The sequence below is a fragment of the Sminthopsis crassicaudata genome, chromosome 1 (genome assembly GCF_048593235.1).
Source record: "Sminthopsis crassicaudata isolate SCR6 chromosome 1, ASM4859323v1, whole genome shotgun sequence".
In the NCBI taxonomy this organism is placed as follows: domain Eukaryota; kingdom Metazoa; phylum Chordata; class Mammalia; order Dasyuromorphia; family Dasyuridae; genus Sminthopsis; species Sminthopsis crassicaudata.
This window is the reverse complement of record NC_133617.1, coordinates 594,699,520-594,726,164: the sequence shown is the minus strand read 5'-3', so window position 1 is coordinate 594,726,164 and position 26,645 is coordinate 594,699,520. Positions and strand designations below refer to the sequence as shown.

Here is a 26,645-nt window from a genome sequence, read left to right as displayed (position 1 = left end):
TTAAATATTGATATCTATGTAAAGTACTTTTATACATTCATCTTTGATGAGTTATTTTTTACTTCATGCATTATAGATATAAGCTATAAAGGACTTTAAACTTTTAATAGATGAAGATACAAAGTCAGATTAAATGACTTAACCCAGAGCCACATAATACAGTGTGAGAGGCAAAACTAGAAATCCAGATATGTACCATGCTATTAAAATTTTTTAAATATAAGTTTTTTTGTTCTTTTTTTGCAACTTAAATTTGGCTAATATGTAGGGAAAAGTTGCATGTTCAAGCTGAAGTGAAATTAATAATGATTTAATGCATTTATTGATAAATTTTGTTCTTTTGTAAAATTTATAGTTTCTATTCAGATGAATCTAAACTGTTATTTTGTTTTTGTTTGTTTTTTTTTTTAATCAGGTATTGCCATTTGCAAATTATCATCCATAGTTTGTTCTAATTTTTAGACAGTAATGCCTTTCAACAGGCATTGTGAAATAATGGGTGTAGAGCTGGATTTGAAGTCTGAAAGACCAAGATTCCAATCTCACCTCTAATACACACATTTAACCCCCTCTCTTAAGAGCGTACATTGTAGAGAAGATGATTATTAGATTTGGAAAAGGGGACTGGAATTTAGCCAATTCAGATTTTTAAGATCAAGAAAAACACACAACCATTACCACACACTTTTTAAAGAGAGTGAATTACTCCCCCTGGGGACTGAGTCAAGTTGCCACTATTTTCTGCTGTTACCACCACAACTTCAGTCTTTGGACAAGGAGAAGCCTTTGTAATGCAAACTCTTCTATGTGCCCTTTGGATGGGAACTTCATAAGGATGGTGTTTCTCTGGGTCTTGCTGTGTGTGTGTGTGTTGTGTGTGTGTGTGTGTATTGGGAAATAAATTGGCTTTAGAAAATTTTGATATTCTTGTAATGACTCCACACTTCCCATGGAAACAAAGAAGACTCATCTTTTTTAATACTAACATTCCCCTGATATTTTTGTATGACAACAAGAAATAGAATTTATCAATCTCTGAATTAAAATAAGTATCACACAGTAGTCAGGGACATGTTCATGGTGGATGTGTGCAGGCTATAATATGTAATCAGTTTTTAATTTCAAATAATAAAGATGTCAAAAAATAGGTGGATGATATGAAGAGAAGATAGATTGGTCACAAAGGGAGGACAAAGGATACCAGGTGGACAGCCAGAGTGTTCTTTTGATCTCCTTGCAACATCAGAAGAAATTGAGGAAATCTTCCATCACTTCATGTAGATTTTGGTGATAAACTTAAGGACATTGATAAGAGTACCATTAGAAAGGCAGTCATGAATGTCTTGCAGTTTGCATCATTGGAAAGCACAGGTCTGTTTGACTTTTGAGAGAGCAGATTTTACTACTTTTATAAAACCAGGGAGACCAGTGTTTAAACTTGTATATGACAATTGGAGAAGTAAGATAAGAGCTCAGATATTTAGGAGAATCAAAAAAAGAAGTGGTGCATGTACTGAACCTTGATTGAAGCTAGAGATTCAGAGAGGTGTAGTTAAAAGAGATATGCATTTAAGGGATGAACAGTGTCCTATATCAAAGAAAACAGTGGTACTGGAATCTTGAGTTTGGGGAACAGTAAGAATCCTGTTTTGGCAGGAATATTAGAGTGAAGAAAAGGTAATCATATGAAATCAGCTTGGAAAGTTAAGTTGGAGTCAAACTATAAAGTGGTTTAAGCAGCAAACTGAAGAATTTTATCCCCAAGAGAATAAAAAGATATTGGAGGTTCTTAACCAAGGTAGTAAAATGGTCAGATATTTATTGGAAGGACTTTTGGCAACTATATGAAGGTTATATTGGCACTGGGAAGAATCAAGAAGCCAAAAGAAAGCCAATTAAACTGTTATAATAGTACAGCAACAGAATTCTGAACTAAGGTGGTAGCTGGGTGAGGAAAGAACAAGATCAATATTAGATAACCCATTGTTTCAAAACACAAGAAGTCCTTGTTAAATTTGGCATGCCATGATTATTTTATGGGTCATATTGAAACCTCCATATTCACAGTGATGTATGTTGCCTTACTAATACCACAAAAAGGAATCCTATTGAATACATCTTGTTCTTTAATAAGTGTTTATTATGCTCATAAAGCTATAGTGTTGCAGTGGTGAACACTATATGTAGTCTCTAGACAGCAAATAAATTAAAGTTTTTTTTCTGCAGAGCACTGATTTTATAATAAAAAATAAGAAATTAGCTCATCACATCCAGTTATAAAGTCATAGACTTTAGCATCTGTGCTAGCTTTTATTAAGCATCGTCTATGTGAGAGGCATTTTAGAGGCAAATGTCACAGACCCCTGCCAAAAAGGGGTTTACACTTACACTTTACACTTTAACAAGGAAAGAGATACATATGTATATATATGTCTATACAAACTATACATAAAATATATACAATATAGTTTGGGAAGGGAGAGTGAAATTTAATAGGTGAGGGGAATTGAAATAGCTTCAAGTAGAAAATGGCAAATCAGAGGTGAAGAGGAAAAATGATCCAAACCTGTTGGGCCAAATCGTTCATTTAACATATATATCTGATTAGCTGTAAAATCTTGTCACTTTTTTTTTTTTTTTTTTAACTATAAATAACTTCATAACCTTATATTAAGCAAATGTTCTCAGAAGAACATTTCTGGTTCACCAGATTGTCAGAAGGGTCCATGACACAAAAAAATTTCAGAAAATGCTATAAAATCTGTAAAGGGAAGTAATATATGGAGTGTCCCAAAATTTTATTATACTTTTAAGTTTTTACTAAGATTTTTGGTAAAAACCATATAAGAAGACTGGAAATGTAGTAGGAGACTCATTGTGAAGAGTTTGTCAAATGCCAGATGGTTTATATTTGAACCTAGGTGTAATAGCTGAAAACCATTGAAGGAAATTGAGTTAGGGTAGTCATATGCTCAGACCTATCCTTCGGGGAAACGCTTTGGCAAATATGTGGAATAAAGGAAATATTTGCAGTAGTTCCAGGCAAAGGTGAGAAAGATAAGAATTATGGCTTTAAGTAATGTTAGTGAAAGGAAAAGATTGTTTGCAAGAAATGTGGAGATAAAAAGTAACAAGTTTTGGCAGGTAATCACATACATGCACACACACACATACACACACACGGTAAATGATGGAAGATGAGAGATTGACTTAGGTTGTGAATCTAGAGTAGTAATAGGAAAGTTTGGAAAAGAAGTGGGCATTTTAGAAAAAAGGTAATCCATACGGTTTTGGACATATAGTTTAAAATGGCATTCTTTTGTCAGCATCTTTGTCATTGAAAAGTAAAGTGATATGGAGAGGTATGGATTTGTATTCTTAGAAATAGAACATTTCTCTGCCTTGGTTGAGTATTGTCCAATTTTCTCAGGATGGTCTCCTGCCAAATAGTATAGAAACTCCATACATTTTTAAAAATTTATTTTAATAGTTTTTATTTACCAGATATACGCATGGGTAGTTTCATAACATTGACAATTGCCAAACCTTTTGTTCTAATTTTTCCCCTCCTCCCCCACCCCCAGATGGCAGGTTGACCAATACATGTTAAATATTTTAGAGTATAAATTAAATGCAATATATGTATAGTGCACATTAGCCTGTGAAGGAAATCCAAAATGCAGGCGGACAAAATTAGAGGGATTGGGAATTCTATGTAGTGGTTCATAATCATCTCCTAGAGTTCTTTTGCTGGGTATAGCTGGTTCAGTTCATTACTGCTCTATTGGAACTGATTTGGTTCATCTCATTGTTGAAGAGGGCCATATCCATCAGAATTGATCATCATATAGTATTGTTGAAGTATATAATGATTTCCTGATCCTGCCCATTTCACTCGGCAACAGTTCATGTAAGTCTCTCCAGGCCTTTCTGAAATCATCCTATTGGTCATTTCTTACATAACAATAATATTCCATAATATTCATATACCACAATTTATTCAGCCAATCTCCAATTGATGGACATCCACGTAGTTTCCAGTTTCTGGCCACCACAAAGAGGGCTGCCACAAACATTCTTGCACATACAGGTCCCTTTCCCTTCTTTAAGATCTTTTTGGGATACAAACCCAGTAGCAACACTGCTGGGTCAAAGGGTATGCACAGTTTGATAACTTTTTGAGCATAGTTCCAAATTGTTCTCTAGAATGGCTGGATATATTCACAGTTACACCAACAATGAATCAGTGTCACTGTTTTCCCACATCCCCTCCAGCATTCTGCATTACCTTTCCCTGTCATTCGAAACTCCATACATTTATCATCTAGAAGTTAATCTCCATTTCCCAATGATTAAACCTTTAGGCCTTTTTCTGTTTCTATTGAAGTAGAGTTATCACATCTTCTTGATTTGCCTTGAGAGTTGTACTATTTTTGGTAGAGCCAAGATGGCAGAATAAAGGCAGGGATTTGCTGAGCTCCCCCCCAAACTGCTCCAGATTCCTTTAAATAATGACTTTAAACTAAATATAGAGCATCAAAACTCATTAAAAGATGGACCAGAACATTTTCCAGCCAAAGACAAGTAAGAAGGAAAAGTCTGTGGCACCAGACTAGGAATCAAATGTGCAGTCCCAGCACGAACCACACCAGCACATCCCCAGTGTCAGCAAAACAGGAATAGGCCTTTGGCTTCTGAATCAGTGGCAGTGATTTCACAGTCTAGAGACAACAAAAACTGCTTAGGAGAAAAGGTCTATCAGTAGAGTGAGAGAAGCTTAAGAAATCAACATACTAGGAGTGGGTGTGGGCAGTGATGGTGGCAGCAGCTTTTGGAGGCCTTAGCTCACAGTAAGTCTTTTCACTATTACCAAGGAAGGACTCTGTTGCTTTAGCTTATCAGAACTTTAGAGCTGAGTGCGGACACTCCCCACAGTTCCAGGGCAGAAAAGAGTGCTTATGGTCAGGTTCCTAGAAGGATCTCTGAAAACAACTTGGGACAGGGCACCCCCTCCACCCTGGAAACAGAGCCCTGTTTTAAGAAAGAGTTAAAAACCAAGTAATGATTGGGGAAATGAGCAGATAACAGGAAAAGATTCTGACTATAGAAAGTTAATATGGCGAAGGAGGATCAAAGCACACATTTAGAAGACAATAACAGAGTTAATATTTAATACATCCAAAGCCTCCGAGAAAAATAAGAATTAGTCTTAGGCCATGGAAGAGAATTATATTATTTTGTATTCTTTACTACATATAGACCAATTTTCTTCAAAGGACTTTTATTTTCAGGGTATTTGTTAATCAGGCTATTTGTATAAAATTCATTTTTTTTCCCCTAAAATATCTTCCTTTTAAAATATTTATGATACCCAATAAATTGTAGGTGATCTCCCTGAAATATTTCATTGTAGTCTCTTTGATATTGTTAAATCTTTTTACATGTTGGTGAGGCATTTTTGATGAATTGTTTTCAGGTTCTATAGAAAATAATTAGTTTCCTGATCCATTTTACTTTGGAATAGCTTAAAATTTAAAAGAAATAACCCATTTATTTCACTTTGGAGCTGAAACCTTAAGCTTTAGCAATATAGATGGAATGAAATTTTTTTTCTATGGAGCATCACAGTTTTTCAGAGTTGAAAGAGACCTCTTTAACTCTTAACTGGCCCAAAATGTGGAACATAACAATTAGTGACCATCCAGCTTTTGTTTAATTATCTCCACTGGGGGAACCCCACTACCTCATGAAGTCCACTTTTGGATAATTTTTTGACTTTAAATGCAGACTTGCCTCTTTGTACCTTCTAACCATATTCTCTCCCCTCCTTGTGGGGCCAGGCAATTTCTAATCATCTAACATGGGCTTAATTATCAACTCTGCATAGATTACTACCAGATCTATGTATCTATTCCTACTCTTTCCTTTAAGGTCTAGTAAGTACTATGTCACAAATTGCCTTTTAGAAATGTTAAACTCTAGGAGGCATCTCAAATTTGACATGCCCCAAATAGAGCTCATTACCTTTCCACAACAATCATCCCTTTCTAAACTTTAGTAAAGTTATTTTTGTCAGGTGCTCCACATTTCTCAAGTTAGTTGAGAAAGTTTGTATCATCCTCAGCACTTCACTCTCCTGTCATCCATATTATTAGTAACTTGCCCAATCTTGTCATTTCTTCCTCTATCACATCTTTCCCTTCATGCTACTTGCATGGCCACCTGTAGTTAAAGATTTGTACCTCTTATCTGGCCTATTGCATTAGTCTTCTAACTGGTTTCCTTTCTTCAAGACTCCCCTTTTGAATTTATTATCTTCATAGTTTTCTAAATTACGTAATTTTCCTAAAAGACAGGTCTTATCATATTACTCATTTAATCAACTCCAGTGGCTCCAACCTTATTCTATACTACTTAACTTCATCTAGTAGTCCAATTATTTCATCTTACTATTGTGCACATTTACCATTCCCATTTCTCATATCTATGCCTTTGTATGGCTCTTCCATTGTCCTGGAATATTCTTTTCTCCATTACCTCTTTTTCTTGCAATCCCTAGTTTCCTTAAGACTTGGCTCAAATATCAATTTCCAGATGAGTCTTTCCAGATGCTCCCAACTCTTAGTACCTTCCTTCACAAAATCACCTTATGCCTGCATGTTATCATATAAGATAGATATAAGATATATAAGAGCCTGTAAGAAAGGAATTCATTCCCTTTTGACTTTGTCTTACACAGACTAGGTACTTAGTAAATACTTTTAAATTGATTAATCATTCTTCCTATGTGACATCCTTTTAAATACTTGGAACAGTATACCCTAAGGTGTTCCTTGGGACATTCACCCTAAGTCTATAGGTTAAATATATCTAGTTCCCGACCCATTCAGATATGACAGGATTTCCAGGTCCCCCACAGTATTAATTGCCATCATTTGAATGCTCACAGCTTTATCAGTTATCTCCTTAAAATGTGGCACTTAGAAGTGGGCATACCACTTTAGGTATGGTCTGACCAAGTTAAATTACAGTCTCAGATCACATTAGCTTTTATGGCTGTCATAACATTCTCTTGATACACTGAGTTTACAATTTGTAGAATCTTTTTTTGAATAAATACTATTCAGACTCCATATTCTCTAATTTTATTTGAATAATTGATGTTTAGAACACAAACTAAATTAAAATTTACATTTATTCCCATTTTTTTTCTTCTTAGATTCATATTGACACTCTTAACAATTGAACTGTTTGAATCCTCATACATTTTATAAGCCTGTTATTTATTCTTTTATTCATGTTATTCATAATAAATTTTAAACAACATGGATCAAGAATAGAGCCTTAATCTAGTAGAAACTATCTTCCAATTCTAATTTACTCTTTGGGTCTAGCCTCAGCAAGTTCAGAACTACCCAACAGTACTATCCTATAGTTTATATCTTTTCATCTTCCAAAAAAAAAAAAAAAAAGCATGAGGCTATTGAATTATTTGCTGAAAAACTTAAATATAAGAGTAGCTGGTATAAACATAGCATTTAAAGGTTTACAAATTATTTTGCTTTTATTATATCTTCTGCTGATAAAATTATCCTTTTTGCCGTAGTCCCCTATACCTAATCTCCCCATGTTACAGCACAAAAAGGTTAAATAATACATAAGAAAATCATACATTCAGTAAATTATCTTAATATTGGAATTCAAACCTGAACTTCCTGACTTCTTAAGTCCAGCATTCCAGTGAGTGGAACTGCTATTCTGTATGTGATTCTTAGGGAAATTGTGGTGACCCACTTTAGGATTTGTGATGGAGAAGAAAAAGAAAATTAGAAAAAAAACTGATGTGTGCCATAGGTTTAGGGAGAATATATTTCAAAATACTTCTAGAAAGAAGAGGTAGGATACTACTTCACAGGATAAATTAGCCTCTGAGGAATGAGAAGCTACTTATCTTGTTCTTAAATGTAAGAAGAGAAAATTATCTTAATCTGCTTGGATCTAATCTTAACAAAGTTATGCTGGCTCCCTTCCTTTCTCCCTTCCTCCCTCTCTTCCTCCCTCCTTGCCTTCCTGCCTTCCTTCTTTCTCCCTCCCTCCCCTCCCTCTCTCCCTTCCTTCCTCCCTCCTTTCCTCCTTCTCTCCCTCCCTCCCTCCCTTTCTCTCTTCCTTATTTTCTTCCTTCTTCCTTTCCTTCTTTCCTCAGTCCCTCTGTGTTTGAGAAATGAAGACCTTATTGAAGAAACTTGTTTCAAAATTCTTTTTATAATTACTGTTGTTAACTGTATTTCCTCCCCATTTAGTCTCTCTCTCTCTCTCTCTCTCTCTCTCTCTCTCTCTCTCTCTCTCTCTCTCTCTCTCTCTCTCTCTCTCCCTCCCTCCCTCCCTCCCTCCCTCCCTCCCTCCTTCCCTCTCTCTCTCTCTCTCTCTCTCTCTCTCTCCCTCCCTCCCTCCCTCCCTCCCTCTCTCTCTCTCTCTCTCTCTCTCTCTCTCTCTCTCTCTCTCTCTCTCTCTCTCTCTCTCTCTCTCTCCCTCCCTCCCTCCCTCCCTCCCTCCCTCCCTCCTTCCCTCTCTCTCTCTCTCTCTCTCTCTCTCTCTCTCCCTCCCTCCCTCCCTCCCTCTCTCTCTCTCTCTCTCCCTCTCCCTCTCCCTCTCCCTCTCCCTCTCCCTCTCCCTCTCCCTCTCCCTCTCCCTCTCCCTCTCCCTCTCCCTCTCCCTCTCCCTCTCCCTCTCCCCATTCATCCTGGCTCCTCAAAAGTGTTTTGGTACTGACTACTCCTTCCCCCAATATCCCTCTGTTTTATCACCCTCCCCCCCTCTTCCCATATCCTTTTTATCTCTCTTAGATTTGTTTTCCAAGTCAGTTGTTTTTCCAATGAGATATTTTATATTTTTATTTATTTAAAAGACTTTTTTTTTTTTTATTTGCTTTATTGTATCTTGATTTCTCATAAATTCATTAGTTTCCATTTGCCAATTCTGTAGGGCTCTATTTCCAGGATGAAGAATGCACTCTGTCCTAAGCTTCAGGGATTTTGTATAGCTGTTTTCAGAGATCCTTCCAGGGCCCTAACCACAACCCCTCGTTTCTGTCCTGGAGCTGTTAGGAGTATCCCTGCCCCACTGTAGCTATAAGCTCTAGTGTGCTAAAGCAACAGAGTCCTGTTTTCCTGAGGCTGGGGTTAGGGCAGGGGATTCACTTAATTGGCCTGCCCTGGGATTGCAAGCTGGACTCTTATCCTGATTCCAGAGACCTTTTCTGCTGATCTTTCAAGTCCTCTTTGGTGTTTCTAGACTTAGAGGTTGAAAGGCACTGGTAGTGTAACTGGTTTAGAGTTTGGTAGGGGCAAGGGGACTTTGGAATCTCACCCTGGTTCACAGACTTTTGCTTCTGAATTAAGTTTCCTTCAACTGGAAAATGTTCTACTCCATCTTTTTGGATGTTCTGATGCCCTAAAATTTGTTTAGAGCTATTATTTAAAGGAATTTAGAGTGGTTTGGGGGATAAATTGGACAAATTTCTGCCTTTACCATCTTGGACCCCATTTATCTTAAATTTTTTTTCCCTTTCTTGTCTTTTTGATTTTTACATTTTTGCTATCAAGTCATACCACAATAAGTATTGTTGACTAGATAGCCAAATTTGTCCCATTTTTTAATTTTTTAGACTCTCTTGGTCACCTTACTTTATACTCATATTAGGTTATTTGCATTTATTGTGTTTATACTTTCCTTAGTCTCCTTTCTTCTCTCTGCATCACTCCTACACTTGCTCTAGAATTTCTTCAGTCAATGAAGCCTGATATGCACACTTTCAGTACCTATGTGTTTTTCTTGATAGCATTCTCTTATATATAATCCAGGGATTGAAATCTCTGGATCAGAGGATGAAAACACTTCAGTAACTCTTCTTGCATGATTTCAAGTTGTTCTCCAGACCAATTGAATCACTTCACAGCACCTTCAGGGAATGTACTTCCCATTTTTTGTATCCTCTATAGTGATGAATTTTTCTATATTTGGGTATCTTTGTTATATTGTGGGGTTATTTTACTTTGTGTTTCTCTGAACTTTTTTTTTAGCAGCTTAAAACATGCTTTTGACTTTTGAAAGTTATTCATCCTCTTTTGTCTGTTCATTATGGACTGCCTCTTAGTCTTTGTAATTGTGCTGATTCAATGTGCTGAATTTTGTATGTAAGACACTTTAAAAATGCAAAGACCTTTTTTTCCCTTTCAACCCAAATATTTTCTTTTGATTATAACATTTTTTACCTGTGAAAAGTTTTTTTAATTTGACAAGATAAAACCTTTCTTTTTGTCTCATGAAAAAAATCACTCATTTTGTATTTTTTTTCTTTTTATATACATCTAATAAGTATTTGAAGAGTGATTCAAATCCAGGTCTCTTTGACTCCAGGTCCATTGGCCTAATTTGGTCTGTCTACTGTGGCCAACTACTTACATTGCCCTGGAAAAGAGTATATTGACATTTAAGTATAGAGAAAATGAATTATTTTGGAGGGAGGGGGTAGAGTGAGTAGGGTAGAAAAGAATCAGAAAGATCCTATGTAAAAGAAAACATTTGAGCTAATCTTTCAGAGAAACTGAAAATTCTTTGAAATTGTGGGGAGAAGTGCATTCTGATGGGAATCTTGGGGAGTAGGATGGGGAGTGGGGAAGGGGGGAGGAACTGCTGAAATTGGAATCATATGATGAGGTTAAGTAGGACTGGAGCACAAAGATAGGTAAGGAGTAGATAGTGCTGGGAGTTATCTTTGTAGAGAAAAGATGAGAAACATGAAAGTTCTAGAGTTGAAGATACCAACAGGCAGTTTGCTGAAGGGGACCTCCTGGGTCTGACAAGCAAAAATGGTAAAATGTTATGTACATCACTTTGTATATATATTGAGAATAAGAAACATTATGGATTGATTTAAACAAAATACATTAAAATATATGTTTTAGCCAAAACCAGATTAATATATATGATAAAAGTGTGTACTTTGGTCATCTTTCTAAAAGAAAAGGTTAAAAGATTTGAGGCACAGCATAATTTTTTGTTTTGTTTTTTGTTTTTTTGATAAATGGAAGAAGGATAAACCAGACCTATGTCAAGAAATGGAGAGTGGAAGAAAAATTATAGAGGGAAAAAGACAAGTGAAAATATCTGAAGCTACTTAATAACAGACATGAAGATCTTAAAAAAAAAATATATATATATATATAGTAGCCTTTTCATTACTGCTTGCCATAGGCTTCAAAAAAAAAGATGCACTAAGAAGATAGTATTTAAGAACCAAAAACATTAAGGAGTAGATTGAAGCATGGGACATAACCCACAAGAGCTGGTTACTATGTAGTGTAAATCTTGCCAAAAGGGGAAAAAAAAGAATACCTGGAAAATTATGTAGCTTTGGATCATCTTATACTTTAATACTATTAATCTGAATGAACTCCAAATAGATAGGCATTCTTATATAAAAAGGTCACAGTATTTAAAAAATGAGAATTAATAATAGAATGGATGATTATATCTTTGACACTAAAAGTTGAGAGAACAGAGGTGGGGGGGGGGAATTCATAACCAAAGAATTTAAAAAAAAAAAAATCTTATCAGGAAGCATTTATTAAATGTACACCATATTCCAAATGTACTGGATGCTTTATGATTTACAAAGCTCTTTTCTTTCATCATCTCTATGAGGTTTAATAAAAGTATTCTAGTCTCACATGTGAGGAAACTCAATATGGAAGAAGTTAGTCATCTAGAGTCACATTCTAGTGCTAAGTAAAAATTGAACCCAAATCATTTCCATGTCCAGTGTTCATTCTACTACATGAAGGGGATTGCTCTGAAATGAGATATGGATGACTCCAGGGAGTTCTGGGAAAGACATGGGGAATTAAGGAAAATTTTTATCTTAAGATCAATATATATACACATGTGCATAAATATGTGCAAACATACATATCTGTATGTAGAGAGAAAGAAATAATAGTAGAAACACTCCACCTACTGGTTATATTTGGAGAAAATTTTTTATTACAATCCAGCCTACCCTAGAAGTGAATCAGATTTTGCTTCTGTTTGGCTATAACTAAATACCTAGAACCACTAACTTGACTTGCTTTTTCAAACTATAGACAGAGGTAATAAATATGACATGATTGTTAATGAATTTCTATTGTTTTTCAATTTATAGGATGTTGATGCTACAAACCCAAATTATGAAATCATGTGTATGATCAGAGACTTTAGAGGAAGCTTGGATTATAGACCACTTACAACAGCAGATCCTGTAAGTTTTTTGGGCTATCATTACTAATGGGCTTAAACATATACTTATGTAGTTTATAGTTGACATTAATTTTTTTAACTTTTAAATTCATGAATGCAGTGCTCGTTAATAAAACTATCTTCCCTTATGTTTTCTCCCAAATGTTAAAATAAGAGCAATTATTTCCCTATTACATTTTAGCTTTTCTTCTAAATTTAAATGATAATAACCATAGTGCCAGTGAACTTTTTAATTAGTAAACTTCTCTTTGTCCTTGCCAGAATAGATAAACAAATTCTAATGAGTGGAGGGGGAAGGAATGGAGTGACAGTTGTGGGTGAGATGTATAAGGAAGAAGTAATTAGACTTTAGGCTTCTGTGTATCTGTGTCTGATCTTCACCAGAAGATCAGAAGATCTTCACCACCTACTCTTTCCACAACAGCCACCCTTTATCTTTATCTTTTTTTTTTTTTTTTTTTTTACTACTTGTTCTGTGCTTGATGCTGTAAGCCATTTATATCTGTTAATATATTTCCATTTGACTGGCACTTAATTAACATCTTGTTTTAATAAATGGAAGTGAAAATTGAATTATTAATGAAGGATACAGAGTGTGGCAGGAGATATGGACCCAGATGATCAAACAATTCTCTTCTGTCTCTACCAGTCTCACTGTTTTATAGTGGAAATATCAGGAACAAAAAGGAAAGATAATTGTGTGATTAACAATGGTGTTTCTTCAAAAGAATTCAAATAAACACCTAGCTTGAACATTTATGTTGTGGAATCATCAAATGTGAATTTTGTATTAGATTTTATCAAAAAAGAAAAATAAGTATGCTAGAGCTTAATAGTATCTACTTTGGCATATGACACATATATTTTGTATAATCATTTCAATCAAAAGGAAATAATTGCCTAAATTGAATATATTAACCACATAAATGGAGCTTTCTTTAAGAATCTGATATTTTAAAAAATTGAAAACTAAGGAATTTAGAATCTCTCTAGGTTAGGCATGTTAACCCAAATTAAAGAGAAAACAGCTGGTACAGCAAAACAGAGACCTTTAATTGGGGCAAGTGAGCTGCAGCTGTCACACAACATGTGCTAGAAGGGGTCTAGGAATAGAGTTATTTAGGTACTAAAGTGGAGGAAATGGCTAGGCTACAGCCATTTTACAGTTTCATGAAGTAAATTGTCTTGCATAAAGAAGCAAAAGTTCATAGAGAAAACTTGGGAGTCTCTGGGGAAGAGTTTGGAACATTTACAAAATTAGTCAGGCTAGAAGTGATGATGTCTGGTCAGAGTCATGTAATTCATGAATCTGGGAATGGAGATAAGGTTATATTCAGTCAATTAGGTTAACAAGCAGTTTTAAATAAGGGAATAAAATGGATTCTTTATAAACATTAATCTGGCAGTGAGATTACAGTATGCATCGAGACTCTTGTAGCAATCCATAGATTTTTTTTTTCATAATTGGAAAGGTAACTGTTCTCTGTATAAAAAAAAAATCTTCAAGAGTTAAGAAGATAGGGACATTCCTTTACATAAGAAAGTTCCATTCCAGGTCCATTTTTCTGAATTGAATATAGAAAGTTTGGTAGCTTTTGCAATGGCAAATAATGGTTAATAGTAAGAGACAATGATAAATCAGTGTGTTGTAGTGGAAAGCACACTGGACTTAAGAGTCCTAGAAAGCTGGGTTACTAAGTACTCATGACTTGAGCAAGTCACTTCATGTTTCTGCACTGCAGTTTCCGTCCTGACATAGTGCTAATGTTGATTCCACGTTCTGTATCAGCTCTTAACAATGTCAAAAATCCAACAATTCAGTCATATTATATAATACTTTGCAGTCTACAGATTTTTGTCCTCAATATCTTATGATGTAGAGAATGCAAATATTTGCATTGTACAGAAGAGTAGTCTGAGAATGTGTGGTTACCCTGGATTGATAATCCCTTTCCTTTGGATTATACAATTCTAAGTAACAGAATTTGGATACAAGTTCAGATTTTCTGATTCCTAGTGCAATATTCTTTCTGTTATATGAGATTGCCTCTTGAAAGAGAGAATTAATGGTTTCAAAATGGAGGTAGCATGTGTAGATAACATTTTAAAGTAGTTAAGTTAAACTTGCAAGTAAGGATTATAATTTCAAGATATTAGCAAATTCTCTTCTCTATTCCCGACTTTATTATATTACTGGGATGTGTCACATGAGCTCATGTGAGTCCCTATGAAGTCAAGAAGAGTTAAAATCTAGGAAACTGTTGGAATTTGCTTCAAATATAAAACCATGGTCTTCTACTCTGGGAGTAGAGAAAAAGTGAAATGAATGGTGAGAGGCCAAAATATATAAGAATAAGAGATGAAGGAGTTCATAATGGATAGTTTCTGTCTTCTCACAAAATAGGAGGCAGGATCATCTGCTAAGCTGGAAGGAGGGGAAAGAGGCATCAGAATTGCAGGTCTGAAGACAATGTAAAAAAGTTTAGAACAGTTACTGATCATGAAACCTTGAGCGTCTCATTCACTTAACTGCAATCACCTTCCCCCAATATAATTTTTCAAACATCTTTGCTACTTCAAAGCATTTTTTTTTTATTTTCACTTACATTGAGGAAATCATATATCTTTCCAGACATCAGATAAGACACAAACAAATGCTAAAATATGTAGTGTAATTCTCCACAGAGCTGCTTTTCAAGTTTGTAGTTCAAGGTGAAGTAATTTATTTCTGTTGTACTCATTCATGAGCCATTCGTGTGCTCTAAAATATAAATGTACTGTGCTTTATTTTTAAGCTTACAACTACTTTTTATACTTAGTACACAGTTCCAAAAATTGCTTTTAAATATTCCATCTTGAGCAATCTGGAAATACGCCTAAAGGGCTATCAAACTATGCATACCCTTTGATCCAACAGTGTTTCTATGGGCTTGTATCCCAAAGAAATCATAAAGGAAGGAGAGGGACCTGCATGTGAAAAAATGTTTGTTTGTGCCAGCCCTTTTTGTAGTGGCTAGAAACTGGAAACTGAGTGGCTGGCCATCAGTTGGAAAATGGCTGAATAAGTTATGACATATGAATGTTAGGGTATATTATTGTTCTATAAGAAGAGCAGTGGGATGATTTTAGACAGGCTGGAGAAACTTACATGAACTGATGCTAAGTGAAATGAGCAGAATCGGGAGATCATTATACATACACGACAACAAGATTATACGATGATCAATTCTGATGGATATGGCTCTTTTCAACAATGAGATGATTCAGGCCAGTTCCAATGGTCATCTGTACCCAGAGAGAGGACTGTGGGGACTGAAAGTGGATCATAGCATAGTATTTTTACTCTTTTTGTTGCTGTTTGCTTACATTTTGTTTTCTTGTTTTTTTCCCTTTTGATCTGGTGTGTGTGTGTGTGCAGCACAGTAATTGGAAATATGTATAGAAGAAATGCATAAATTTAATATGTATTGGATTATTAGAGGAGGGGGTGGTAGGAAGGGAAGGAAAAATTTTGGTGGAACACAAGGTTTTTCATGGGTGGATGTTAAAACCATCAATCCATAAATTTTGAAAATAAAAAGCTTTAATTAAAAAATAAATAAAATATTCTACTTACCACATCACAAAATAGTCATTATTGATATTACTTTTCTCACAGATTGATGAACACAGGATATGTGTTTGTGTAAGGAAACGACCACTCAATAAAAAAGGTAATGTGATCTCAAAGAAGATGAACTGTCTTGTTTTCTTATTATTACTAACAATAGACTAAAAATTCTGAATGGCTTCCTTTTCTATGTTCTTAACCATAGAATATAAAATGTGGAATATATTAGGTATTTTAAAATTTTAAATGGTAAAGGCATGACACTAAAAAGGTGGTTTATTGTCTTCCCATTAATGATCCCCTTTCTGAATTCTTTCATCCTTAGCATCAGCTTTTTAAAATCATAGACTTATAAGCACCTTTGAAGTGGAAGATATGTTTAAAACCATCTGAATCTTTAGAAACTTCCCTTTGTGGTTTATGGGGTAGTAACAGAATAAAATCAGAAATGTCCCTGTGGTTATCTTTAAAAGGTAAAAGGTCTCACCTCTCTGCCACATGGGAAGGCTCTCTTCCATAGAAGGGAGATATCTGAGAAAGAAACATCACCCACTGCAATGCTGTGTGCTCTTTTCAAGCTCCAGTAGATAATTTGGATTTTATTGTTGTTCCATAATTTAAATTCTTGAAAGGCTCAAAAATAAGCCAACCTAGGTAAATTAGCCTGTATCCAATGACAGCATTTTCTTCTCTCAAAATAAATATTCTTCCTTCTGAAACAGAAGAGGTCCTTGTTAATGATATCCATTATTTGAATCACCAAGGTTAGGATATGGCATTTTGTTTTTTGTATTATGCCTTAGTTGAACATGTTCAATGAAAATAACTGAATGCAGGGGCAGCTAGGTGGCGCAGTGGATAGAGCACCAGCCTTGAATTCAGGAGGACCCGAGTTCAAATTTGATCTCAGACACTCAATACTTCCCAGCTGTGTGACTCTGGGCAAGTCACTTAACCCTAGCCTCGGGGAAAACAAATAATAACTGAATGCTGATTTGTTTCATTCACTCTTAGAAACGGTAATGAAAGACCTTGATGTGATCACAATCCCTAGTAAAGATGTTGTGATGGTACATGAACCAAAACAAAAAGTGGACTTAACGAGGTACCTAGAAAACCAAACATTTCGTTTTGACTATGCCTTTGATGACTCAGCTCCTAATGAAATGGTTTATAGGTATGTAAATGCTTTTTTTGTGAAGTTGTTTTCTATTCTTTGTGCTCAAAAGCTACATTTCTTTTTACAGAGTTTATAATTGGTCTAGTAAATTATCTAATTCTGTTTAAATGTAAAATAGAAGAAATGTCCTATTAATGTAAACAGAAATATTATTTCTGTTGATTATTGAAACCTGTGGGTCCATAGTATACTTAGATTAGTGTAGTCAGATTTTTAAAGCATATTCTGTTATACTTTTTATTGTAAACTTTGAGTTATGAACATATCACAGGTATTCTTTCTTCCATGAATAATCAGTCATGATTTTATCATATCAAATTTTATTTAGTAATTTGAATTTAACAGTAACAATAATAGCTAGCATTTACATAATGCTTTAAGGTTTGCAAGTACTCTGTGCTTATATAAAAATTAGTGGGTTTATGCAAATATAGCACCCACCTCAAGAGGTCATTATGAGGATCAAATGAGTGTATATGTATGCATATATATGTATGTTTATTATATATCTATGTATGTGTACACATAAAACCAGGATTTATATTCAGGACTTTTTGACTCCTGGTCCACTGTGCCATATAGATAGAGTATTTTACATAAATTGTTTAATATTCACAAGATGAGGAAATTGAGATATTCTTTGCACAGGCTGTTTTTTATCACTTTTGTTTCTTAAAATACTTATCTATCAGTTTCACTTCATATACCACATCTACAGGAAGCATTTCCCTCTTATTTTCCTCACATTTCCTTATGCTCATCTATGTGCATATTATACCTTTCTCACTAGCAGGAAAACTCCATTAGGACAAGAACTAATTTTTCTTTTGTCCTTGTATCTCCATTCTCTAGTTTGATACTTCATATTTAGTTGGTTTGATAGATAGATAGATAGATAGATAGATAGATAGATAGATAGATAGATAGATAGATAGATAGATATCCTGTATATAGTTTGTTTATATATAGTTTCTTTGTGACTCTTTAGAACAGTGTCTGTTGTTCTTGTTGTATGCCTTTCTTTATATTCCTGGCCCAAAATTACGTAATGACATGTTGGATACAGGTACTTAGAAAATGTTTTTAGTTGGATTTGAAAGTACAAGTTTTGCCTTTCTCCAGCCATTTTCATAAAGAGTATTTATTTTCACCATGTATCATTCCTTCAGATAAATATCCACTAAGTCTTCTTTTAATTGACTTAAATACTAGGTCCTGAAAACTTTAAGAATTGGCATTTCAAGTTTCCTAGATTAGGTAAAAAATGATATTTATTTTCCTGTTCTTGATGATTTAGCAAATATTGATCAGATTTTTCCCCTTATCCTTCAGCTTTTCAAGTAGAAAAATTATAAATTCTTTCACTCTTTCTAAAAAGCTTCTCTAGACCATTTAGTTCAATTTTTTGTATCTTCTCTACCTGTAATGTGACAACTATGATATGGTTCTTGTGCTAAAATCCTTGAGTTTTGTTTTTATTTTATTTTAATAGTATACTTGATGAAGAACTTTTTGACATTAACTGTACAGAAATAATCTGTATTGATTGATGTCTTTTTCTGACTCAAAAGCAGTAACTCAGAGTTTATCATCTTAGATATCTAGTGTCTATTTTTAAATGTAAAGCTTATCTGTTTTCCCATATTGGACCTTACATGCTTTTCTTCTCTTCACTCACCTAATCTTGTCAGTCTTTCTTCATTCTAACTTGTCATTTGAAGTGATTTGATCCTTTTTTCAAGGTTTCATTAGGTTTCAATAGAAACCAATCCCTCCATCTTTTTTCTTAAAATTTGATTATTCACATTCTCTTTTAGTCTCTTCCAAAAGCACAAGCTATGTTATTGTTATTTTATGTTATTGTCACATAACCATAATCTATTTGCTGTGCTTTCTATTTTTAAAAATTTTTGTCTGAATTCCTGATATAGAAACTCTTTCCACCTTTATAGATCATCAGAATTGTAGATAGTTTATTGTTTTAGAATTACCTAAAATACTAAGAGGTTAAGTTACTTGAACGTGGTTGCCAGTTCACATGTTTCAGAGGCAGGACTTATATTATTTATCACAGACTACAGTAGCTTTGATGTTTTGTGTTTTCTCCCTGCTCTTTTTATTTGTCACTAATCTCCTTTTCATTTCCTTGTTTCCATCATTGTTAGATGACAACATTTTTTGTACAATTTTCTGAAAAATAGTGACTCTAAAACTCTCACATTTTCTAATGATTCTGGAATTTAGCTTGTAAGGAAATTTTTTAGTAAACTAACCTGGGCCAGTTTTCTCCATAAATGTGACTTTTCCCAAATTGAGTAATGAAGATATAGTGATTATTCTTATATTTTTGCATTTTTCTAGGTTTACAGCTAGACCATTAGTAGAAACCATATTTGAAAGGGGAATGGCCACATGTTTTGCTTATGGTCAAACAGGCAGTGGAAAAACTCACGTAAGTGATTCCTAGAAATTGAGTCTTAACATGAAATTATGAATTTTTTTTTAGTGATTGTATTTTAGGGAATCCACAACACATAAAATAGAATTTGCTATTTTAATGTAATATTTACTTTTCATTTTTAAACTTCTAGACCATGGGTGGTGACTTTTCAGGAAAGAACCAAGATTGTTCTAAAGGGATATATGCCCTAGCAGGTAAGTAGGCCTTATTGTATTTGATTTATAAATATTATGATGTGGGTTTTTGTTGTTGTTGTTGTTGTTGTTGTTGTTTTTGCTTGATTTCCTGTTTTTAAAGATTGTGGAAAGCCTCCTTTTTTGGTCTAATTGTAAACTAACATTTTAAATAAATAGCATATATTAAAGAAATAAGCAACAAGAAATAAATCTTAAATAAGTAGCATAACAAATAATTGTTGATCATTTATTTCATCACCTTTGAATATAAGTATAACTATGTGAAATGAAGATTTGGACTGTAGATTTTTTTTAAAAAACTGTCAGGTTTTGGGGATTTTTTTTGTTTTGTTTTATTTTTTTTGCCACTACAACATTACTCTATAAAAGGTTGACCTCTTTAGAAAATTAGAATAAGACTTATTGGTTAGAAGGATTATTTTTCCTTGGGGAGAGGGGCATTGTAGAAGAGGGGAAAGCTACCAACAGTTTTGTCCTCTAACTTCCCTTGCCCTCTCCATTCTCCTTCTCCCCCCCCCCAAAAAAAAAAAAAAGCCAAGGTCATTAAAGAATCTTTTAAAATGCACAGAAAAGAACAAAAGGAAATTTAGAGGAAAACTTACTCAGGACATCTTTGCTTTGAAAAACATGTTTAATTTATTTCTTTATATTTAACATAATACTATATGGCATGTTCTCATATATGTATTTTTAACAGAAAATTCTATATGATAGGGATTTGTAGTTTCCATATGATCCTTTTTTTTCTCTTCTGTTTTGTATATGAAAATGTGTGGTTGCTTAGATTCATGACTTTAAAAAAATTTGAACAGTAAAAAATTTGCATTACTTTATTGTGATATTAATTGAAACAATTATTTTCTGTTTGATTGAAACTCAACAGCTCGAGATGTCTTTTTAATGCTAAAGAAACCAAACTATAAGAAGTTAGAACTTCAAGTATATGCTACCTTTTTTGAAATTTATAGTGGAAAGGTAAGTATATGTTTTTAGTATTAATCATGAAAGTTCCACTACTAAAATTTGAATAGAAATTAACTCATTTTTAAAAATTTGACTCTTGAAACAGTTTAAAATTCATCATTTCTGTCTAAATTGTTTAAAATATAATTAATTAGACTTATGTTCTTTAAAACCCTCAGACCTGTTAACATTTAATTATCTAACATAAATGTATTTTTTCCCCCCAAAGGTATTTGATTTACTTAATAGAAAGACAAAACTGAGAGTGTTAGAAGATGGCAAACAGCAAGTTCAAGTTGTGGGATTACAAGAGCGGGAGGTTAAATGCGTTGAAGATGTCCTAAAGCTCATTGAAATAGGAAACAGTTGCAGGTATTGCTTAATCTTTAAATTTATGCATTCAAAATATCAAATACTTTTGGAATTATCTTTTATGTGTAGATATAGCTTATGTATGGATATGTGTGCTTAACATTAGAAAAATCAGCTCATGGCTACTGGTGCCCTCACTTCCTGGAAAATAGAAAAAGAAAAAAATGGAAGCAGTATGAGTTTATATTCTTGAGCTCAGAGATCACTGCAGACAGCATCTGCAGCCATTAAATTAAAAGATATTTGCTCCTTGGAAGGAAAACTATGACCAATCTGGTCAGCATACTTAAAAATTTAAAAAAAAAAAAAAAAAAATTGAAGAGAAATCAAAGACATCACTTTGCCAACAGAGGTCCATGTAGTTAAAGCTATGGTTTTTCTAGTGGCAGTGTATGGCTGCGCATTGGATTGTAAAACTTAGACTATATAGGATGGTTAAATATTGAAGCTGAGCCTTAAATATTTTGGCCACATAAAGAAAGGATAGGACTCATTAAAAAAAGGCCCTTATGTTAGGAAAGATTAAAGGCAAAAGGAGAAAGGGGATGGCAGAGGATGAGATGGCTAGATAATGCAGTAGAAGCAAGGAACATGAACTTGAATAGACTCTGAGAAATAGTGGAAGGTAGAAGGAACTGGTGTGCTATATGGTCTATGAGACTACAAAGAATTAGAAACAATTGAGCAATATGTGTGCTTAATAATATATAAAGAATTAAGAAAATCCTTTATTTCACTTTTATGGATACATTTTTTAATTGAATAAATCCCAGCCCCTTAGTAAAAAAAGTTTTCATTAGTTGTGACTAAAAATTCTAATTTGGTGACCAGTCTCACCAAATGTAGTTAGAATGGTTCCTGTGACAATAGTCCATTGCTAACCCTTACTCTAAATATTTCTTTGCTATAACCAAGCTGACCTTTGAACTTCTCTTGAATTGGCTTCAAGATCTCTGGTTGATCTTCATGAATACTATTTTGTGTGTATATAAAATACTTCAGTAGGTGTATGATTTCTTTGATTTCAATACTATATGTTACAGCTTAGTGTCTTCTCAGAAATATCACTTTAGTTATGTTCTCCCATAAATTTTCCACAACGGATCCACCCAACATAGTCAATAGCCCCACTTTCATACTTTGAATTTTTTTTAAATCACCAATAGAGCTCAAAGTAACATCCATTATTCTTTGTTTTCTATATATAATTAGCTCATTTACATATTCTCTTGAATGACCTGCATCATATTTCTCTGAATAATGTGGTTGTCTGTGATTCATTAAAAGCACTGTTCAGAGTCCCAAAGGCAATCTCACCAATTTGATCACTAACTCAGTTACAGTTCATTGTCCTAGCTCTTTGTATTATCCTTTTAGTTTTATGTGTATGGAACATAATGAACATTATCTATTTGGTTTTTCTATGTAGATCATAGGATTGCAGATTTAGGGCTAGGAAGGGACCTTAAGGTCATCCCTTCTAATCACTCCATTTATATAAGAAAACTCCTTCAGAGTTAATAAATAAACTAGAAAAATTGGCAAATGAAAAAAATAAAGACAAACTCATTAAGAACATAATGTAAAGACAGCTACAAATAAAGCCTCAAAGAAAATTGCTAATTGGATTCCAGTCCAACAAGAGTTCCTGGAAGAATTCAAGAGAGATCTAAGAGTGGTAGAGAAAGAAATGAGAGTGATGGAAGAAAATGATGAAGAGAATGCTCTTGTTTAACAGCTTATTAAAAGAGGCCAAAAAACCCAACTCAATAAAATGACACCTTTAAAAACAATTGATCTAACAGAAAAAGAGGCACAAAGTTCACTGAAGAAAATAACTTCAAAAATTAGAAATGAGAACTTGAAAGCCAATGATTCCATGAGACGTCAAGAAACAATAAACTAAAGCCAAAAGAATGAAAAATCAGAAGATATTGTGAACTATCTCGTTGGAAAAATAGTTGACCTGGAAAATAAATTAAGGAGAGATAGTTGAAGAATTATTGCACTCCCTGAAAACCAACTCAACAAAAGAGTCAAAAACTTAATATTTTAAAAATTTATCAAGAAAAACTTTCAGATATCTTAGATCCAGCGATATGACAGAAATTAAAAAGAACCTACTAATCACTTCTGCAAGTGAAACTCCCAGCAACATTATACCCAAATACCAGAGCTCCCAGGTGAAGAAAAAATTATTTCAATCAGACCAAAAGAAACAATTCAAATAATGTAGCACTACTGTCCAGGATTGTATAACTTTTAGCAGCTTTCATGTTAAAAAAAAAAAAGTGGAGGGCTTAAAATATGATATTTCAGAGAACAAAGGAACTAGAATTACAATCAGATACTATCTACTCAGCTTCACTGAATATAGTTCTTAAGGGGAGAAAATGGAAATTTAATAAATAGAAGACTTTCAAATCATTTCTGATAAAATCTGAATAGAAATTTTGATACCAAACCAAAGACTTGAGACAAACATAGAAAATAGTAAAAAGGAAAGAGAAATCATAAGATAATACATGTTTCTCCTAAGAATTTTATCATTAGGCATTTAGGAGTCTATGTAGACAGTAGACATGAAAGTGAGTAAAGGGGTGAGAAATCAGGATGTACTGGAAGACCAAGGGGAAAAGGGAGTAGAATGGGGAAAATTTTCCATATAAAAGAGATGCAAGGGGAAGATGTAGTGAACAGGTGATGGGTGATTCTTGAATGTCACTTACCGAAATTGATATAGAAGTCAGAAGCAAAAGAGACATTTAAGGAGAGCCAGGATAAAAAGAGATGGGAGGATAAACAGAAAACAATAGGATGGAGGTAAATACACAATCAGTAATCATAACTGAATGTGAATAGGATGAGCTCACTCATAAAATTAAATTAAATTAAAGAATTGAGAAAGAGCTATCAATCTGTCAATCCTCTCCATGTCCGGGCCGGGTGATGGATTAGATGGATTAGAAACCAAAGCCAACAATATGCTGTTTACAAGAGACATACTTGAAACAGAAAGATACATATAGAATTAAAATAAAGGGCTGGAGCAGAATCTATTATGCCTTGTTTAGCTAAATTTAAAAAGGCAGGAGTAGGAGTCATGTGCTCCACAAAGCAAAAGCAAACATAGACATAATTAAATGATATAATCAGAAAAAATACATTTTTGCTAAAAGGTACCATTAACAATGAATATAAAAATTTTTATAGCAAGTTTCTTTGATAAAGACCTCATATCTCAAATATATTGGGAATGAGGCAAATTTATAAAAATAAACTCCATTACTTAATTGAAAAATGGTCAAAAGATATGAATAGACAGATTTCAGAAGAAATCAAAGATATCTGTTTCACCATTGTTCAGTCATTTCAGTTGTATTCAGCTTTTTAGGATCCTAAAGGTCTTGTTTGGGGTTTTCTTGGCAAAGATACATTTCCTTTCCAGTTCGTTTTATAGATGAGGAAGCTAAGGTAAAGATTAAGTGACTTGCCCAAGGTCTTACAGCTAGCAAGAGTCCAGATTTAAACTCAGGTCTTCCTGACTCCAGGCCCAAAGCTTTTATCTCAGGTACAACAATAATCTGTTGGTTCAGTTGTGAATTGAGTCTTATTCTGGAGAACAGTTTCAAACTATGGACAAAGAACTATAAAACTTTTGAACCAGGAATAACACTAAATATATCTGTAGCCCAAAGATAATAAAGAAAAAAGACAAAGGTTTTATATTTATATATATATATACACACACACACACACACACACACACACACACACACACACACACACACACACACACACAATTAGTGGCATTTTGAATGGAAATAGGAAAAGAAATACTATGAAATTCAACTGGAAAGATAGATAGATAAAAGCCATATAATGGGGGTTTTAAATATAATGCTGAGAACTTTTAACTTTATCCTAGAGGTAAATGGGGAGCTCTGAAGAGTTTTTGAGTAGGGAAGGGTCAGAGTAGGGTCATGAACTAACTGAAAGAACAAGATTGTGTTGAGAGAAAGGAGAGATTATAGTGAAGATGCAAAATAGTTTTAAAAGAGAAAAAAGAAACAAGGGTGAAAGTTGTGTTCTGGATCTTAGAGGTGGAGTCATATGGGACCATGCAAGGATGTGACTCCCAGAGAGTGGTTGAGGTGGAATGAAAACTGGAGTCGTTTAGAAGGTTGATGAATTAATGGGAGGAAGGCCAGGTTATTCAAGGGACTTAAATTTGTATGTTAAAGAGTAGGTGGATTTGGATCAGATTTTGACTCTGAGAAATGTACTGGATTCCTTGTGAAAAAACTTAAAATATCTTGAAGGTCAGGTCCTCAATTAAGGAGATGAACTGAGGGATAAAGATTTATGAAGTGAAACTCAAAGGATGAGAGATTATAGAGGTATTAGTAACATAGGGGTTCATCTGCAAATGGAAGTAGATATCAAGGAATATGTCTACTCCTTCTCTTGGCCCTCAGAGGAGGAGCATTTAATATGAAGAGAGTGTCGGGAAGCATTTTCTTCTTGGGAAAGCTACTTCATATATGGACAGGCATGGATGAGATGTAGTCTGCATCTTTTGAGGAAAGACATTAATGAGATTAGAAACATGGATATGTACATTTATATTCATTAGTTTTTATGGTCTTAACATGTCACTGGGATGATGACAGATTACTTTTGCAAGCTTGAGTGTGTGTTTTTTTTGATTATTATTATTTTATAGTGTTCAGTTTTTCAGAATTCAATACTTTTTTCAATACTGTTTTCTTCAACAGCTTTATTCTTAGATATAAAATACCACCATAAGAATCCCATCTTAGTTGAATGTTTGTTTCCAAGATAATAGACAAACTTGAGATATTTGTTTCCTACTTAAATAATGAAAGGCGTTTATATTTTTATGTCCATTGAGTTTTCATAATCAAATATTGCCATTAAAATATTATCATGTGATATGGAACTGAGAGTTTATTATCTCATCTAATTTTAGAACGTCTGGTCAGACATCTGCAAATGCACATTCATCTCGGAGCCATGCAGTCTTTCAAATTATCCTCAGAAGGAAAGGAAAATTACATGGCAAGTTTTCTCTCATTGATTTGGCTGGAAATGAAAGAGGAGCAGATACTTCTAGTGCAGATAGGCAAACCCGGCTTGAAGGTGCTGAAATTAATAAAAGCCTTTTAGCACTCAAGGTAAATAAAATGCATTCAGTCAATAAAATGAAAGTTTTATTTTTTTTTCCTCTTATTTCAGAACACTGGTTTCTACTTCAACTCCTTTGATGTAAGACAAGACTTGTAAATAAGCATTTTATATTCACATCTGTAGTTTATCTACTATTTATTCTCTTTATAGGTATTACCAATTTTAGGGGAGTGACTGAAAGTGGATAAGATGGTTTTGAGGTTCCTTTCAGATTGTGCTGTCAATTCAAATCACCACCGTTTTGGTCTGATTTACTTCTTAATCTATCTGGATTATATTGTCATTCAGTTTGTAACTTTTGATATTGCTATAAGAGATAGTGCTCTGTCTTTCCTGAAATTCAGGTACACTGTG

At 33.9% G+C, this 26,645-nt stretch overlaps 1 protein-coding gene across 4 annotated transcripts in view; it reads left to right on the top strand.

Moving 5' to 3' along the window:
* KIF2A (kinesin family member 2A) overlaps positions 1-26,645 on the top strand; it is an 89,780-nt gene that overhangs the window by 45,529 nt on the left and 17,606 nt on the right. For all 4 annotated transcript variants that reach the window (XM_074282421.1, XM_074282422.1, XM_074282420.1 and 1 more), the window contains exons 7-14: positions 12,203-12,298; positions 15,956-16,010; positions 16,922-17,084; positions 19,449-19,539; positions 19,679-19,742; positions 20,629-20,720; positions 20,938-21,080; positions 26,074-26,278. In XM_074282421.1, the coding sequence (XP_074138522.1) occupies positions 12,203-12,298; positions 15,956-16,010; positions 16,922-17,084; positions 19,449-19,539; positions 19,679-19,742; positions 20,629-20,720; positions 20,938-21,080; positions 26,074-26,278 (909 nt within the window). The remainder of the gene's footprint in view (positions 1-12,202; positions 12,299-15,955; positions 16,011-16,921; positions 17,085-19,448; positions 19,540-19,678; positions 19,743-20,628; positions 20,721-20,937; positions 21,081-26,073; positions 26,279-26,645) is intronic.